This window comes from Equus caballus, chromosome 12 (assembly GCF_041296265.1).
Source record: "Equus caballus isolate H_3958 breed thoroughbred chromosome 12, TB-T2T, whole genome shotgun sequence".
Taxonomy (NCBI): domain Eukaryota; kingdom Metazoa; phylum Chordata; class Mammalia; order Perissodactyla; family Equidae; genus Equus; species Equus caballus.
Genome location: NC_091695.1, coordinates 50116464 through 50133644, shown reverse-complemented (window position 1 = coordinate 50133644; position 17181 = coordinate 50116464). Strand labels below are relative to the sequence as shown.

The window sequence follows — 17181 nt, the reverse complement described above, 5'->3', positions numbered from 1 at the left end:
CACGCCTGTGTTGTGGGTCCTACACCATGAATGACCAGACCCTGGTCCTGGCTGCGCAGAGGGCAGGCAGGCCCTCAGCCCCTCTCCCAGCCGTGATGTGGCGTAGGCAGGAGCACAGGGGGCTGCTTGTGGCGTTCTGTACCCCTTGGCCCTGCACGAGCACCTGCTGGCTGCCCTGTGGGCTCGGCCTCACCTGCGCCTGCCCCCGAGAGCTGGGTGCTCTTGGTGGGCAGAGAAGAATAAGGCGTTTTTGGACTGAAAGTCTGTTGACAGACGGCCTTTGGCCTCTGTCTGTCTCGTGTCAGAACGTGCGTTTGTGCACAGCAGCTTCCTGTACAGCAGCCAGACCTGCCAAGGGTGGGGTCCTCATGATGTGAGTGTCAGCAGTGGGAAGAGTGGGCAGTGCCACGCCCTCAGACCGCATGCTGGAGGGTGGGCACCGCCACCTCTGGAGCAGCAGAGTGGTGCAGGGAGGGCGAGCGGTCTCGGTCCGGGCGGTGGTCACGGGCACGGACGTGCACGTGCCGTGTGAACACTGCAGTCTGCGCATCCCCCCCAGAGCGGGTTCTCTCTGGTCGCCCTGCTCTGTTGTCTGGGCTGTGTCTGTGTTTTTGTGTGATTGCAGCTTCAGGACTTACTCTGTCTTCCTGTGAGTGACAGCAGGCCCGTTGCGACTGGGTGAGGCGGCCCCAATAGGACAGGAGCACTGTCGGGGAATACCTGCTTGGGGTCCCCGTCCTGGGGCAGAAAGCCAGTTGATCCTAACATCCTGTCATCTTAGGAGGGCTTTAGTGAACCCTGGGTTGTCACATATGGAATTTTCGGTGTTTTTTAAAATGTGAGGCGCGTGTGAGTGGTGTAACACTCTACGGTACAAATAACTCACAGCCCCCACTGGAAGGGCTTCTCCTGAGGGTGGTGCTGTCTCTGGGCGGCCGGAGCTGGTCCAGGGCTGCCCCGCTGGGTGCCAGCCTCCTCCCGCCCTGCCCCCACCTGGGGGGGCCATCACCTGCAGTGGGCATCCTGGGGGACCCTCCCACCTCCCTCTGCCTGGAGAAGCCAGCCTGGCGCGTGCTGCCGCACACTGAGGGGCTGTTTGTTCTTTATTTGCAGAGGTATTGTGGCCAGTATTTTGGTTTTCTTATGTTTTGGAGTCACACAAGCTAAAGACGGGCCATTTTCCAGACCTCATCCAGGTAACTTGCCATTTCTTTCTCCGTGTGTGCCCGTGTGGCAGTTCTGTTCTGAGCGGTCCCCGTGTCTGTGCTGCTGGGTGTGAGTGTCGTGTCCTCCCCTCTTCCTGGCCCATCCCCAGCTGGCCAGGGCACACTCTTGTCAGCCAAGGAGGGCGAGGGGTGAGTTTCAGGGTGACCTGTAAGTCCTGCTTCTTTCAGCTGCTGGGTTTCCTTCAGGCCCCTCGGTCCTCCTGTTCCTCACCCTGCCCTGCAGCTGTCCTTGGGTTTCTGCTCCTCCTGCCCACCCTGCCTTAGGGGGATTCTTCCTGCAGGCCCAGGTGCCCCCAGGCCTGTCCAGTAGGGTTGGCATGGGCTGAAGCTGATGGCTCTGCCCTCGGCTGTGAGGTGCCTGCCCTGCTCCTGAGGTGCTCACTGGGTGTCTCCTGTGGCGAGTTCTCCTGTCTCTGTCCCTCACCCTCCAAAGTTATGGGGAGTTCTCACAACTCCCTGGACCTCAGAGCTGGAGAGCACTGCTCTGACTGCTCCCGGTCCTGCCCCCGGGCCCCAGCACGTCCAGGACTGAAGCCTCACCCAGGGGCCAGCTCTAGGGGCAGGGGGTGGTCACTTTTCCTGAAGAGTCACTACTTAGTAACATGTTTCTTTTCTGTCTCAGTAGGGGTGTGCATTTATTGTAGAAAACTTGGAAAATACAAAAAATATTTTTAGATAAAATAGCCACTCAAAAATAACCACTGTTAAGTTCTGATGCGTTTGTGTACGTATACATATGCATCGCTTTAAAAAGAATGGGAACCACGTTGTGCCATGCATCTTTCACTGCAGGTGTAGCACGGGCATTTGCTTATTAACTGTTAACTGTTTATTGACAGCTGGAGTTTTTGTTTGTCTTTGAAGAAGATTAGCCCTGAGTTAACATCTGCTGCCAGTCCTCCTCTTTTTGCTGAGGAAGACTGGCCCTGAGCTAACATCTGTGCCCATCTTCCTGTACTTTATATGTGGGACGCCTGCCACAGCATGGCTGATGAGTGGTGCACAGGTCCATGTGCAGGATCCGAACCGGAACTCCAGGCCGTCGAAGTAGAGTGCACGAACTTAACTACTATGCTGTCATGCCAGCCCCACAGCTAGGTTTTTAATGGCTGTTGGTTCAGCCATCATTTGAATGTACTGCAGTTTACTTAACTAGTCCCATAGGGTTGTATACTTAAGGGTTTCCAGTTTTATTGTAATAAACCAGGCTGTAGTGAATTTTTGCACATCCACCTGTGTACGTATCTGATTGTTGGTTGAACTGAAAGTCCTGGGAGTAGAGCTGGTGAGTTCGAGGGCCCTGGTAGGTACTACTGCACTGCCCTCTAAACGGACATGTCTGCCCGGAGTCAGTGAGCGCCGTGGTGGCCTGCGGCCCCGTGCTCTGAGTAGTGCAGGACTCCTGCACCGGGCCTTGTTGGCTGCTCTGCCCCGTTAGTGCCTGGGGGGGATATCGATGCTGGATGACACCTGCGTGGTCCTGGCCCATGGGGTGGTGATGAGCGTCCTGAGCTGCAGGGCACAGCCCATGTGAGGGATGGCAAGGATTGGGGAGGGGCTGGGTCCCCCAGCTCTGGGGCTGCAAGACCTCCGCCTGCTCAGTTGTCTGGGTACATCCCGTCTTGCCTCAGAAAGGTCTGGGGGCACCTAAGCAGAGCAGTGGAAAAGAGAAAGAACGGTGTAGGACCCACCAAAATTATGGTGGAAAACCAGGTGTGACTAAGTGCTCGTTGGGTTGATTTGGAAGGAAGAGTAAGAGCTGCTGGAAATGCAGCCGGTGTTCGTCCGTGGTTGAAGGCACAGCAAGTCCCTTGTGGGCGTCGGGCCTAGACGCAGCCGTGAGCAGGATACATGGGGTCCTGCCAGGGGCCAGACTGGCCAGCAGGCAGCTGCTTGTCCCGCATTTGGCTCCTGGGCTCTGGGAGACCCTCAGCTCTGTCCCATCCTAGGGCTCTGGCTTCCAGTCAGTCACCTGGTGGGGTGCCGCTCATCTTCATCTGAAAGTGTCCACTGTGGTTCCTTTGAACTGTAGGAGCACCACACAGCTTCCCCTCTGAGAGGGCGGTGTGGTAGCTTCTGAGTCTGCATTCTGAGCTCTGCTCTGCCTGCCTTTGAGAGTAGTTCCTTTGCGTGAACTTGGTGCTCCTTGCCAGTGTTCGTCCTGGAGCTCCTTCTTCCAGGTGTCTTGTTAACTTAGTCGCTGGCGGCAAATCTTCAGACGTCTCAAAGCAGGCTACATTTGGAGTGAGTCTGCGATCAGCCCCGGCAGCACGCCAAGAGCAGCTGTGAGAAGGGTTTCTTGCTCCAACAGGGAGGCGCTGCGGGGCCCTCCTGCCCTCCTCTGGGCCTGCTGAGGGGCCGGAGGGAGCTCCACTATGTGGGAGTTGCTTGCTTTGGAAAAGTGGGTTCTCAGGCTGCAATTCCAGGTAGACTGGCCCGTTGAAAGGCCTCTTCCCCTCATGGTGTTTATTTTCATCCATGGCTCCCTTCGAAAGCTGGAGTAAGTCAGAATATTACCAGTGCTGTTGAGGGGGTCAGTGTGACGTTTAGGAAGAAAACAAGAGTGTTGGGGGGGGTGGGTACTGAATCAGGGAACCCAACTTCAGGAGTCTCAGGTGGTTCAGGGGAGAGGGGAGGGGCGGAGACCCTGGTGGTGGGAATGTGGGAGGAGGGCCTGCTGGATGCTTGGGGGTAGGGTGGGCAGGTCTGGGGCCCTGGGGGCCCTACAGGGTGAGAGTGACAGGGAGTCTGAGGTTGCCCACCTTTCTGGCTGGGCACAGCACAGGGCCCCTGATATCAGGCAGCCACGGGGGAGACAGATTCAGTTTCGGACAGGGTCTGCAAGGCCCCTTGGAGACCTGCACTTCACAGGAGGAGTGCTCTCCTGGGAGCACCTGTGGGCCGGGGAGGCCCCTCCAAAGGGGCCTGTCTGCAGGCACAGCTTTGGGGCAGAGGCAGCATGAGTCACGTCACCCCAAGCTCGTCAGCTGCTGGTGCAGCCCGTGGACCAGGGAGAGTGTCACAGGCGCTCTCCATCCTCAAGGGCTTGAAGAATAAGTTCGTTACCTCAGTTGTTTATCCCCAGCTTCCCAGAAGTATGTTAGCAAACTTTCCTTAGAATTAACCACTTCCTGCCTGTGCAGGGTTGGGTTTTCTTCAGTCTTTGTGGCTCTTTTCCCGGCTGGAGGGTTAGGCATGAGCCCCTGAGTGCTAGGTTGGCCCTAGAGCCTTGTGTGTGCACACCTGTGCAGGAGCTGCTGCCACAGGACTGAGCACACGGGGAGCCTGGCCGCTGTAGCACTGTCAGCCCTCCTGGCATGTGAGGTCCCCCGACTGCCCGTTCTCCCACGGTCTCTGCCAGAGCTGGGGGGCTCGAGACCACAGGCAGGCTGCAGATAAACCCGAGTTCCCTGGAATGGCTGTGCCTCAGCCTTGGGTCTCCTGGTCCAGAGGCTCTTAAATGTTTGCGAGCACCACCTTTTTTGTTTGAGGGGAATCAAGTTTTAAAAGTCGGCTGGTGGTTTTACAGACATAAGCATAGGGCAGGCAGGTCTCTTGGGCCTGTATTTATAGTGTTGTCAAGGTTCTGGGGGTGAGGCAGGCTTACGTTGTAGAGTAGTTCTAGATTTCCCTCCCCTGAAAAACTGCGCTTTCCATTGGAGAGCATGGAAAGCGGATGGTGGAGAGAGAGGTGTCCCTGCTGATGAAAGGAATTTTGAGAAGCAAGTTCTTTTTCCCAGCTTGCTGGGTGTAATTGACAGCACTGTGTGGGTGTGAGGTGTGTGCGTGTTGGTTTGACGTGTGTGGGTGCAGGGTGACCACCACTGCAGGTTGGTTAACGCCTCTGTCACCTCACATGATGACAGTTTTTCATGGTGAGAACGTTTAAGATCTGCTCCCTTAGCAGCTTCCCAGTGTATAATACGTACTGTTAACTGTGGCCGCCAGAGGGATGGGTTCTTGAGTCTGCTGGTTGAAACCAAAAGCAGTGTCCTAAAACAAGACATCAGGACCAAGTTGGGTTTATCCTAGGAATTCAGGGATGGTTGTTTAACACTAGGAAATGTGTTAATGTAATTCATCATGTTAACACTAAAGAGAAAAGGTGATCCTCTTAAATGCAGAAGAAAAAAAATTCACGTTTATCATAGAAACTTAGCATCCTGGAATAAGAAGATTTTCTTAACATGATAAAAGATACCCACCAAGAACCGCCTGTAGACTTCCGTCACCATGAAGGTCAGCAGCATTGTGAGCAAACACGAGACAAGGATGTTTGCGGTCGCTGCTCTTGTCCAGCAGTCGATTGGCCTTCTGTGCTGCTGCAGTGGACAAGAAAAAGAGGAAGGATTTAAGGACTGGAAAGGAAGGCAAAAAACATTCCAGCGCTCACTTCTGAGTTAGATCTCTTTATAAAGTCTCCACAGGGAGCTGCGGGCTCCAGAGCAGATGCCGCAGGTCCAGGAGCCACATGGGGGGGACTCTGCGGAACTGGTGGGCTGGCCTCCCTAATGCTTCTGTGTCCTCTGTCTCTAGCTTACTGGAGGTTTTGGCTCTGCGTTAGTGTGGTCTACGAGCTGTTCCTCATCTTCATACTCTTCCAGGTACGTGGTTTGCTTGGTTGATGAACTGTGGGAAGGCAGATAGTCATGTGGTCCCCGAGTGAGTGACGGATGACAGAGAAGGCTGTGCACGTCAGCCCCTCCCGAGCTTTGTAGGAAGCAAGGTGGGACCAGCCAGAGTGGGCCAAGGCTGCGGGGACCCTCAGAAGGGTCGTTGGTGGGAAGACTAACCATCACCTTTTAGCAGAGTCTGTTCTAAGTGTGGAGTGGGGAGAGCTGGACCTCAGGGTGCGGGCTGTGCTGTGTGGGCCCTGCCCCGACGGCCTCTGGGTCGGGTGAGCCGGGGCAAGGCCAGGTGGGTGGACTGGTTCAGGTGCTGGTGCCTGTGGCAGTCTGCTTTGAGCTGCAGGTGCTCCAGCTTGAGCAAGGGGCCAAACCCAGGGGAGGAGCACAGCTGACCCACGACCCAGGCACTCTGAGTGTGTGAGGAGCACCCGGGCGGGGGGTGGCTGGTTTTTTTCTTGTGATTGGTGCACCAGGTGTGGCCTTGCGAGCTCCCCTCCTGGCATGCTCTGCCCGCTGTTGGGTGGGGGTGGGACTCATCGCCTTAGGAAATCGTGGAGCAGGGTTTGTTGCCACCAATGTCTGATTTCTTAATCTTCCTTGTTCTGCTAAATGTAACACATTTTGGTGGTGATCTTTAGTACAAAGTTCTTTCCTATCCACAGTCTCGAAACCCTGTCGATGTGGCCGGGGTATTTATCATCACACAGTAATGTACCTTCCTAAGCCAGGGGCACTGTTCTGTGAATTTTAACTCCCGTTTGTGTAAACACCACAATCAGGATACAGAACGGTTCCGTTGCCCCCAAAACTCCCTTGTGTTACCCCTGGATAGTCGTACCATCTCCCCTCCCCCGGCAGCCTGCCCTGTTCTCCCTCTGTCACCATAGTTTTGTCTCTTTGAATCTCCTGTGAATGCAATTGTGCAGTGTGCAAGCTTTGGTGCCTCTGACGTCCACCCAGACTGTGTCCACCAGGCTGTGCGCTCCTGTCTGCTGCCCGGCGGTTGCATGACAGCAGTGTTACCCCTCCCGGCTGTAGGAGGGCGTCGAGCCACCTTTAGGGCAGGGCTGCTCGCTGTCCTGTGTGGGCCTTCCGTGGCCCTGAGCTTGCTCTTTCCGGGGTAGACCCTGGGTGGGACTGCCGCGTCCCCTGTTGGCGGAGGCTACCTTTAAGGAGCTGCCAGAGTGCTTCCAGAGCGGCCGCTGCTGCTCCCTCCTGTCCCGGTCAGCCCTTGGAGCCTTAGGCATTGTAACAGGTGTGTATCCCTGTCTTATCACAGTTTTCATTGCATTTCCAGAACGGCTAATGGTGTCGACCCACTTCTGCTGCGTTGATGAGCCACGCAGATAATCCTTTTTGGTGAAGTGTTCATTTTTTGCCCTTTTTAGAAATTGGGTTATTTTCATGGCGTTAAGCTATAACAGCTTTTTATATACAGCTGTGTGCCACATAACGGCCCGTCTCTCAGAATGTGTCCCCCTTTCCGGGCTGCACCTGGCCGTGGTCCTGATGTGAGCCCCTTGCCGCTCGCGATATGCCCTTGAGTCGTTGGCAGAGGTGTTGCTTATTTCTTTCATGGGTTGTGATTTTGATGCCAGGTCTAAGGTTTCTTTGTCTAATACCAGGTTATTAAGCTTTTCTCTTATATTTTCTTCTGAAACTTCCATGGTTTTATGTTTTAGGTTTAGATCTCTCTTCTATGTTGAGTTTTTTTCACATCTTACTTTGAAATAATTATAGATTCAGAAGAGGTTGTAAAAAATTGTAATGGGAGGTCCCCTTTACCCAGCTCCTCAGTGGTAATGTTTTGTGTAAATAGAGGACAGTATCAAACCCGGAAATTGACATTAACACAATCCACAGAGCTTATCACCATTCTCTGTTTTTTTCTAAGTTTTATTACAGTGCATTTAAAAAATTCTTTTTTTTGTTTTGAAGATTGGCACCTGAGCTAACAGCTGTTGCCAATCATCTTCTTCTTTGTTTTTGTCTGCTTCTTCTCCCCAAATCCCCCCAGTACATAGTTGCATATTTTAGTTGTGGGTCCTTCTAGTTGTGGCATCTGGGATGCTGCCTCAGCATGGCCTGCTAAGCGGTACCGTGTCCACGCCCAGGATCTGAACCCATGAAACCCTGGGCTGCTGAAGCGGAGCATGCAAACTTAACCACTCAGCCATGGGGCCGGCCCCTAAAAAATTCTTAATTACAATAAAAAACATAACATAAAGTTTACTATCTTAACCATTCTTAAGTGCACAGCTCAGTGGCATTAAGCACATTCACATTGTTGTGCAACCATCACCACCATCCATCTCCAGAACTTTCCATCTTCCCAAACTGAAACTCCATCCCCATTAAACAATGACTCCGCCTCCCTACTTTCTCTGAATTTGATGACCCCAGGGATTTCATATGAGTGGAATCACACAGTATTTGTCTTTTTGTGACTGGCTTGTGTCACTCAGCATGATGTCCTCAAGGTTTATCCATGTGGTAGCACGTGTCAGAATTCCATTCCTTTTTAAGGCTGAGTAATATTCCACTGTGTGGATGGACCACGTTTTGTTTATCCGTTCATCTTTCCGTGGACACTTGGGTTGTTTTCACTGTTTGGCTGATGTGAATAACTCTGCTGTCAGTGTGGGTGTGCAGATGTCTGTTGGAGTCCCTGCTCTGTTTCTTTGGGTGCACACCTGGGAGTGGGATTGCTGGGTCCTATGGTAATTCTGTGTTTCACGTGTAAGAGGAGCTGCCACACTCCTTAGCATGGCAGCTGCCCCGATGTACGTTCCCGCCAGCAGTGCACAAGCGTCCTCGCCAATACTTGTGCTTTCCCCCCTTTCTTTTTGATGGGTATGAAGTGTTGAAATGATATCTCTTGTGGTTTTAATTTGTGTTTTCCTGATTGCTAGTGATGTTGAGCATCTTTTCATGTGCTTATTGGCCATTTCTGTATCTTCTTGGGAGGCCGGCTTTTGTTTTGGTTTCTTTTTTTATGGTCAATATTTCATTTTGTTATTTTAAAACAGATTCACAAAATTGTGAAATTAGTACAGAGTTCCTGTAAATCCTGCACCCAGTTTCCCCTATTATGAGCATCTTACATTAATATGACATTTGTTACAATTAGCCAATATCAATACATGATCATTAATCAAGATCTCTACTTTTCTAGATTCTCTCTGTTTTCCCCTACTGTCCCTTCTCTGCCCCAGGATCCCCCTTCGGGCCCTCTGGGCTGTGATGGTTCCCAGACATCCCTGTTTGGTGGCCTGGACCGTTTGCATAGGCCTCGTCCTGGTTAGTAAACGGCCCTCAAGTGGGATTTGGAATGGGGAAGTGTGAGTCCTCCTACTTTATTCCTCTTTTTCGAGATGGTTGTAACTCTTGTAGGTCTCTTGTGTCTCCATATGAGTTTTGGGATCCTCTTTTCCATTTCTGTAAAGAGAGCGGGTGGGCCTCTGACAGGGACTGCACGGAGTCTGCACATCACTGTGGGGGCTGTCGCATCCAGCTGCTCCGCGAACGTGGGATTCCCATTTGTTGCCTTACAGCAACGTTTTGTAGTTTTCAGAATCTGGCTTCACTTTCTTTGTTACCTTTATTCCTGAGTGTTTTATTCTTTTTGATGCTGTTGTAAGTGGATTTTTTTTTCCGGTTCGTCTCTGGTTTGCTCATTACTGGTGAATAGAGATACAGCTTATTTCTGTATTGGTCTGTCTTGCGGCCTTGCTGCACCTGTGAGCAGCTGTGAGCTCCAGCTGCCCTGCTGTAGTTTGGTGGGTTTTCTGTGCACAGGGTCATGTCATCTGCAGAGAGAAGGTTTCACTTCTTCCTTCCCAACCTGTGTCTTGTTCTTGCTCTTGCCTCACTGCTCAGCTAGAGCCTCCAGTCTTACGTCGCCTAGACTGGCCAGGTGGACAGCCTTGTCGTGTCTGGACCTTATGGAGGCTCTCGGTCCTTCACCATGAAGGACACGGAAGCTGTGACTTTTTCATAGATGCCCCTTATCAGATGAGGGAAGTTCCCCTCTGGTCCTAATTTGTTGGGTGTTTCATCATAAAAGGGTATTGGGTTTTGTCAGATGCTTTTTCTGTGTCCAGTGAGATGATCATGTGGGTTTTTTCCCTTTATTAATATGATGTATGATGTTGATGCATTTTCTCGTTTGAACCAGCTCAGCATTCCTGGGATAAATCTCCCTCAGTTGTGTGTCTTAACCCTTTTTCTGTCCTGCTGGATTCAGTTTCCTAGTGTTCTGTTGGGGATTCTTACATCCATACTCATAAGAGGTATTGTTTGTGATTTTCCTGGTTTTGGGGTCAGGGTTACTTGGGATTTGTGTGGTGTTTTCTCATGACTTGACGGGGTCAGAGTTCATGTGATCAACATGTCATCACTGTTGATGCTGACATCTGATCTCCATCCTGGGCTGAGTATGTCTACCAGGTCCCCCCAATGCCGTGCTCTGGGGGGAGGTCCACTCTTCAGGGGGTGAGTGGAGCACCCCACCTTGACAGGGAGCATCTGCATATTACTTGGAATCCTTGTGCCTGGCAGACTGTGTCTTCCCCACCATTTATTAATGTATTTAGTCACTTGTCTGGAGCAGCATGGACTTGTCGGGCTCTCTTATACTCTGGGTTATAATCCATTCCATTACTGATGTTGTTCCTTTGGCCACAGGGAGCTCTTCCAGTTGGCTCCCCTCTCCCTTTGGCACAACCCCTCAATGCACTTTTTGGGGAGCGCTTCCCTCTGGCACACAAGATGCTCCAGGCCCACCTTGGGCATCTCCTGCCCAGGCCCTGAACCGGCTGTTCCTCCAAGCAGCCCTGGTTCCTTCACTGGAGGACAGTCTGAGGAGCCAGGATCTGGGCGCAGTGGGCTCCTTGCTTCTGGGCCCTCAGCCGATGGCATGGAGCCGTGTGTGTACAACCAGTGTGTCTGCAGATGGCTGTAAGTGCAGCCGATTCCCCTCGCTCACTCTGAGGCACTCCTTCTCTGCGTCCCTCTCCCACAGGCTGCTGTCCTCTCCCAGGGAGCTGTATCAGCAAGGGAGGGCCGAGGGTCACGGGCACCGCTGGCCTCTGCTGGAGCAGAGGCTCCTGGCCTTGACCTTGGGGCCCGTCTGAGCGGGGCTGCCAGGGCTGGAGCTGCCGTCAGTGGGTTGTGTTGGCCCTGAGACGCTCTGGGACAGAGACTGCCTACACTTGTGCGAGTTTTCAGTCTCACAGTGCTCGAGTGTCCAAGAATCTGGACCCCTGTTGCCCTGATTTCCTGACTCAGGACCCCACGGAGTTGGTGCTGTCCTCATGGGGCCCCAGGTCCTGTGGTTACAAGCTAGACGTGGAGCAATTTTAGTTAGTAATGATGCTGCCATCTCAGGGTCACGTCCAGAGACCCCTCCCAGCCAGGGAGGGTCAAGCTGCAGGACCAGCAGTGCCTCTGTCTAGCTCAGGTGGCTTCGGTCATGTGGCAGGGTGCAGGTCTGAGTGTTGTCTGCCCACATGTGCCACGGATGACATCTCATCACCCCATCCTCCTCCCCCCTTGGTCCCCTGGCTGGTATTCGGGGCAGGAGCATAGATGTCCAGGGGCCCCTTTCTGTGGACCAGAGGCCCCCGTGGGTGGCTGGAGGGGGCCTGGAGGGAGGAGTGAGGCTGTGCCTGCTCGGGGGACTCCTCCTCCGTCAGTCAGTTCCAAAAGCCTCCTTTGTCCTGTGGCTGGGAGGAGCGTTTGGCTGGTGTTGGTGTCAGCATGTCTGGGAAAGGCTGTCCCCATGTTGTGTGAAGGAGTGTCCCAGAGGGCGATTCAGGGGGGTCTGGGCCCTGAACGGACGTGGGGAGGGGAAGCAGTGAGACCTGTGGTCTGTGCCTGCACCCTGTGCTTGGCCACCCCACCCCTCCCTCGGAGGCGCACCTGTGACCCCATGCGGTGCTGTGCTAGGGGCATGGGGTATGGAGCGTCACCTCAGACCTGGGACTCCCCCGGTCCACCCAGCCCTGAGTAGGGGAGGCTGCTGAGACGTGTGCTTGCCCTCACGGTCATTGGAGGTGTCGCCGCACACTGCAAACCTTGTCCCACGTGTGAGCCTCGAGGTGTCGGCGACAGAGGTGGGTGCCTGCGTTGGGTCACACTAACTGGGGCTCTGGGCTTGCAGACCGTGCAGGACGGCCGCCAGTTTCTGAAGTATGTCGACCCCAGGCTAGGGGTCCCACTGCCAGAAAGGGACTACGGGGGAAACTGCCTCATCTATGATGCGGACAATGAGAGCGACCCCTTCCACAACGTCTGGGTGAGGACGCGGGGGCGGCCGGCTAGGGCACTCAGGGCAGAGCTCTCCCAGGAGGGGGTGCTCTCTAGGCGCTGCCACAGGCGGGGATGTTTCTGGACCCAGGTCACCATGCAGACATGCGTGGGGTGGGGCAGCATGGTCCCTGGCAGGCCTGGCCTCCCTCCTGCCTGCCCCAGGGCTCCCCTCGGGCTCAGCCTCGTTGGAGCAGGTATGGGCCCCGAGGGCCGTGTAGCCACAGGTGTGGACAACCCTGAGGGCCGTGCAGCCACAGGTGGGGACGCGACCCCTCCTCCCAGTGCAACACCTGCTCTCGGCCCAGTCGGTTTAGAGGGGCTGTGGAGGGGGCACCTGCTCTCTGTGGTGGTTAGGCTGTGACGTCTGCACACGCCCACAGCCACATGTGCATGCAGCCCAGCCTTGCCCCTTGGGGCAGGCAGGCACTGCTCAGAGGGGCTGTCGGGGTGGGAGCTGGTGCAGTGATGCACATGCGGGAGTGAGGGGGCTCCCCAAGGGAGAGGAGGCCCCAGGGCCCTGAGGGACAAGTGGGACATCCGTACCTCCTGGTTCCAGGCAGGGCTGTGGGGGGGTGAGCATGGAGGTGAGGGAACGTGGGGGTGAGGACCGTACACAGGGCAGGGCCTTCATGAGGCCTGTGTCCTGTCACCTATAGGACAAGCTGGACGGCTTCGTGCCCGCGCACTTTCTTGGCTGGTACCTGAAGGTAGGGTGACCTTGTCATTAGTGGGGACACCGTGGTTTTTGGGCCCATCCTGTGCTCTGGGTCTGTTTCCTGCCTACAGTTTGAGGTTCTGAGTGGTGGGTGAGGGCCCAGGGGCCGCGGTACAGGATGGGCAAGCTGTCCAGAGGGTCTGTAAACTGCCTGGGAGCTCCAGGCCCCGACCCTGACCCACGCTTGTCCTTGGCATTGTGGTGGCCAGTGAGAACAGTGGAGACTAACCCCCCGTGAGGCTACTGGCCACCACCCTTGCCTCACTCCTGGTGAGGGTGAATGTGGGCCCACGCCCTCAGGCCCTGGGTACACAAGTGGCCACCTGAAAGTCTTAAGTCGAGGCAGCTGGAGGAGCACCTGCCACTGCCGATGCCTCGCTTCTGTCACCTCTGAGGGCGGCAGGGGCAGGAGGGGCTGCACCCATGGGTGTCCAGGCTGTGCTCCGAGGAGGCTGATACTCTAGCTGCGCCCGCAGACCCTCATGATCCGCGACTGGTGGATGTGCATGATCGTGAGCGTGATGTTCGAGTTCCTCGAGTACAGCCTGGAGCACCAGCTGCCCAACTTCAGCGAGTGCTGGTGGGATCACGTAGGTGCCATGGCATCACGTGGGGATCGCGTGCATGCTGGTGACTCCCCGGGGGTGGGAACTGCCTCCGCTGGGCACCCCTCCCAAGCTTCAGCCTGGGGCTGGGTCCTGGAGCGTCCTGCCTGTTCTGAGGCCCTGTGTCCCAAGGCCCAGGCTGCCCATGGCGGGAGGGACAGGGGCATAGGGTCCCCTCAGACAAGGCAGTCTGGGGCTGTGGGTCCATGGAGCCTGCCTCCCGCCTGGCCCCCCGCAGTGGATCATGGACGTGCTTGTCTGCAACGGGCTGGGCATCTACTGCGGCATGAAGACCCTTGAGTGGCTGTCCCTGAAGACATACAAGTGGCAGGGTCTCTGGAACATTCCAACCTACAAGTACGTCCCATGAAGTGGCCCCTAGACCCAGGCCGGCCTCCCTCTAATGCGCTTTTCACGCGGGGCGACTGACGAGGATTCTTCCTCCTGTCATCTCCACCCAGGAGTCGCCCCTGGGCTGCCCGTGGGAACCCGCAAGGCCTGTGCAGTGGCCATGGCATTGGCCCGTCCCTTCTAACCAGCTCCTCTTTGTCCCTTCCCTGCCCTTCTTATGTAGTAGGTGCAGGCACTCTATTTTACTTTGGAATTTAAAGGAAAGAAACAGTCCAGGAAAAGCCATGGGGGGCGCTGGGGAGTGGGGTCTTCTCTCCCATGCATCGCAGGTGCCTGGGGGTGGGTGGGCGAGGACCCCCAGCCAGTGGGTGCTGCCCTGTGCTCAGAGCCCCTGGAGGCCCTGTGAGGGGAGTACGGCCACAGGCTGACGGGCTCCGTGGTTCCAGGGGCAAGATGAAGAGGATCGTCTTCCAGTTCACGCCCTACAGCTGGGTCCGCTTCGAGTGGAAGCCTGCCTCCAGCCTGCGCCGCTGGCTGGCTGTGTGCGGCATCATCCTGGTGGTAAGGCCAGCTGGCCTCGCGTGCGCGGCCCCCAGGCAGCCAGACTCGCCCCCACCCTCCTCTGTCCCGCAGTTTTTGTTGGCAGAACTGAACACCTTCTACCTGAAGTTCGTGCTGTGGCTGCCCCCCGAGCACTACCTGGTCCTCCTGCGGCTGGTCTTCTTTGTGAACGTGGGTGGCGTGGCCATGCGGGAGATCTACGACTTCATGGATGACCCGTGAGCGCAGCGGGGCAGCGCGTGGGGCGGGGTGGGGCCCGTGCCTCCCCTTGTTCATGGTCCGCACGCTCAGCCTGGTGCCCTAACTCTGCAGGAAGCTCCACAAGAAGCTGGGCCAGCAGGCCTGGCTGGTGGCGGCCATCACGGCCACGGAGCTGCTCATCGTGGTGAAGTATGACCCGCACACGCTCACGCTGTCGCTGCCCTTCTACATCGCCCAGTGCTGGGTGCTCGGCTCTGTGCTCCTGCTCACCTGGACTGCCTGGCGCTTCTTCCTGCGGTGAGCACTGTGGCCCCGGGGAGCGGGTACCCTATGGCTCCAGCGGGTGCCAGCCATCTCTTGGGTTGGGTTTACCTGGCCTCTGGGTTCTGCGTGGTTTCTGTCATCCCCTGCCAGCCCTCTGGTCCCTGGCCTGCGGCTGTGTGAGCTTCCCCTTGTGGAGCAGCCACCTCAGTCCTGGAGCTGTGGCTCATGGGACCACCGTGGGCCAGCTGGTGGTGACACGGCCCCTGCCACCCCCAGAGACATCACCCTGAGGTACAAGGAGACACGGCGGCAGAAGCAGCAGAGCAGAGGAGACCAGGGCAGAGCCGTTGGCAGCATGGACGGACACCCACTTGGGCCGGATGACCCTCTTCCTCGGCCGGACGACCCCCTGCCTGGCCCAGACAACCCCCAGGGACCCGGGGAGGCCGAGATGGAGGGGGTGCCAGCTCTGAACTGACGCTGCGCCTTGGACCCGCCCGGAACCGAGGTGTGCTGTCCCCTTCGTCCTTCGTGGGGTTCCCACCAGGAACCTCTTGGTGGGCCTTGGCCTCGCGGTTTTATTTTCCTTTTTTCTCGTGCACACAGAGGGGCCCTGAGAGGAGGGGGTGATGGGGGTCCCCTTCTCCAGCCTGTGTGCATGTGGCATCTGTGAACACACATGTGTATGGGGGCACGCACATGTGCTCCATGCTCCTGGTTGCTGAGGCTTCTCTCGGGCTGGCAGGTGTCATGGGGCTCGCCCTGGGCCAGCCAGTCCCAGCAGAGAGAGGGGTGGTCAGCCCCTTCCCCTTCATGTGCGGTCAGCCCACTGATCTCTGGGCCCAGATGGCCCGGCCCGGGCAGAGGTATCAAGGCCCCTTTCTCCACTCCGTGGGCCCTGGGCCACTCCGAGGCCCTGGGGTGTCCGTGCTGGACACCCGGGTGGCACGTGGGAAGGATGGTCATCCAGAGATGGCTCAGAAGGGGCAGATCTAAGCGGGCAGCCCTGAGTGTGTCTTCGGAGCCTTCATCTAACGTGACTGACCTGGAGGGCGTGTGTGTGTGGGGTCCGAGATCACCAGGCTGGCCCCTCAAGGGCATCGTGTCAGAAACTCCACGGCCGGGTGCCTGCGGTCGGGAGGAGGGGTCGTGGGTGTCTGTGGCCCAAGAGGAGTGTCATCTCCATGAGCAGACAGAACAAATAAAGCGATGATGAAAGTCTGCAGCTCCGCGTCCTCCTTGCTGCCCCCTGACCTCGGGTGGGCCCCTGCCCACCTGAGACCTCGTCCGGAGGGTGGGGAGTCGGTGGGCAGGAGCTGCTCCTCCTGGACGCTCATCCTGGGCAGACGACCCAGCAGGCACGAGGGTGCCCCAGCCTCCCACTCTGCTCTTTGTCCCCTCAGGCCAGCTCAGGAGCCGGTTCCAGCTGGGGTGTGGGTGGTGGTGGGCACCAGGCTGCGGGAGACAGCCACATCCACAGCCACAGCGAGAATGTTCACACACAGAAAAACACGCTGAATTTGCAGTTCCCTGCTCACTGGTGAGGGTGACGCTCCAGCGCCATTCCTGGGGGGAGGACCCTTGAAGGGCTTGTTTGCTCAGCTTTTTCTCCTTACCTGTCTTTTGGGAGAATTTCAAACCTAGAGAGGTTGAGAGAGTAGACCAGGGGGCTCTGTGTACCCCCCACCCAGAGGCCTGTCCTGTCCCCTGACTGGCTGAACCTCGGGGCGTTGGCTGCAGAGGGAAGACCTCCACCCCGGACCTGCCAGCTCCAGGATGCAGCCACGCTTGCTCATGGGGCAGTTCCTGTGAGTCTCCCAGGGTGCTTTCCCAGCTCTCAAGGCTCCTCTGAGGTCTCTGCCTGCCGCTGGCGTCGCCCTGGTGTTGAGAGCACAGGCCTTGTCCCGTGGCTGCCCTCTGCTGGGCTGGCGGGCTCCAGAGCTGGTTGGGACGTGGGGCCTCAGTGCCCCACCCGGAGGCTGGTTCTGTTCTCGGTGCTGCACGAGTGCTGATCCCTGGGGTTGGGGCTGCCACCCATCTCCCCACTTCCAGGGCCCCCAACCCCACCCAGGCTCACACTCCCAGGATGAGCGAGGGTCACTGGGCAGGTGTCCGTGGTGCCTTGCTCATGGTCCTTGCTGGGCCGCAGCTGCCTCCCTGGCCCTCAGTGGTGGTGACCCTTGCTCCCCTGGCTCTGCTTGGCAGTGGGGAACCCTTCCAGCAGCTGTGCCTGGGCAGCCCCACTGGTCTCAGGAGACAGGGTTCTGGCAGTGGACGCTTGGCCTCACCCTATGCACCTCCTGCCCAAACCCGGGGCT

At 56.7% G+C, this 17181-nt stretch overlaps 1 protein-coding gene across 7 annotated transcripts in view; it reads left to right on the top strand.

Moving 5' to 3' along the window:
* Positions 1-16088, top strand: part of PTDSS2 (phosphatidylserine synthase 2) — a 30286-nt gene extending 14198 nt beyond the window's left edge. For 2 of the 7 annotated variants that reach the window (XM_001489091.7, XM_070229047.1), the window contains exons 3-12: positions 1114-1196; positions 5763-5830; positions 12018-12152; positions 12823-12873; positions 13358-13471; positions 13725-13843; positions 14284-14398; positions 14471-14616; positions 14711-14896; positions 15140-16088. In XM_001489091.7, the coding sequence (XP_001489141.3) occupies positions 1114-1196; positions 5763-5830; positions 12018-12152; positions 12823-12873; positions 13358-13471; positions 13725-13843; positions 14284-14398; positions 14471-14616; positions 14711-14896; positions 15140-15341 (1219 nt within the window). In that variant the 3' untranslated portion in view covers positions 15342-16088. Of the gene's footprint in view, positions 1-1113; positions 1197-5762; positions 5831-12017; positions 12153-12822; positions 12874-13357; positions 13472-13724; positions 13844-14283; positions 14617-14710; positions 14897-15139 lie in introns of all 7 variants that reach the window. The other 5 variants (XM_070229048.1, XM_070229049.1, XM_005598405.4 and 2 more) reach the window with 4 other exon arrangements.
* Positions 16089-17181: the final 1093 nt, after the last annotated feature.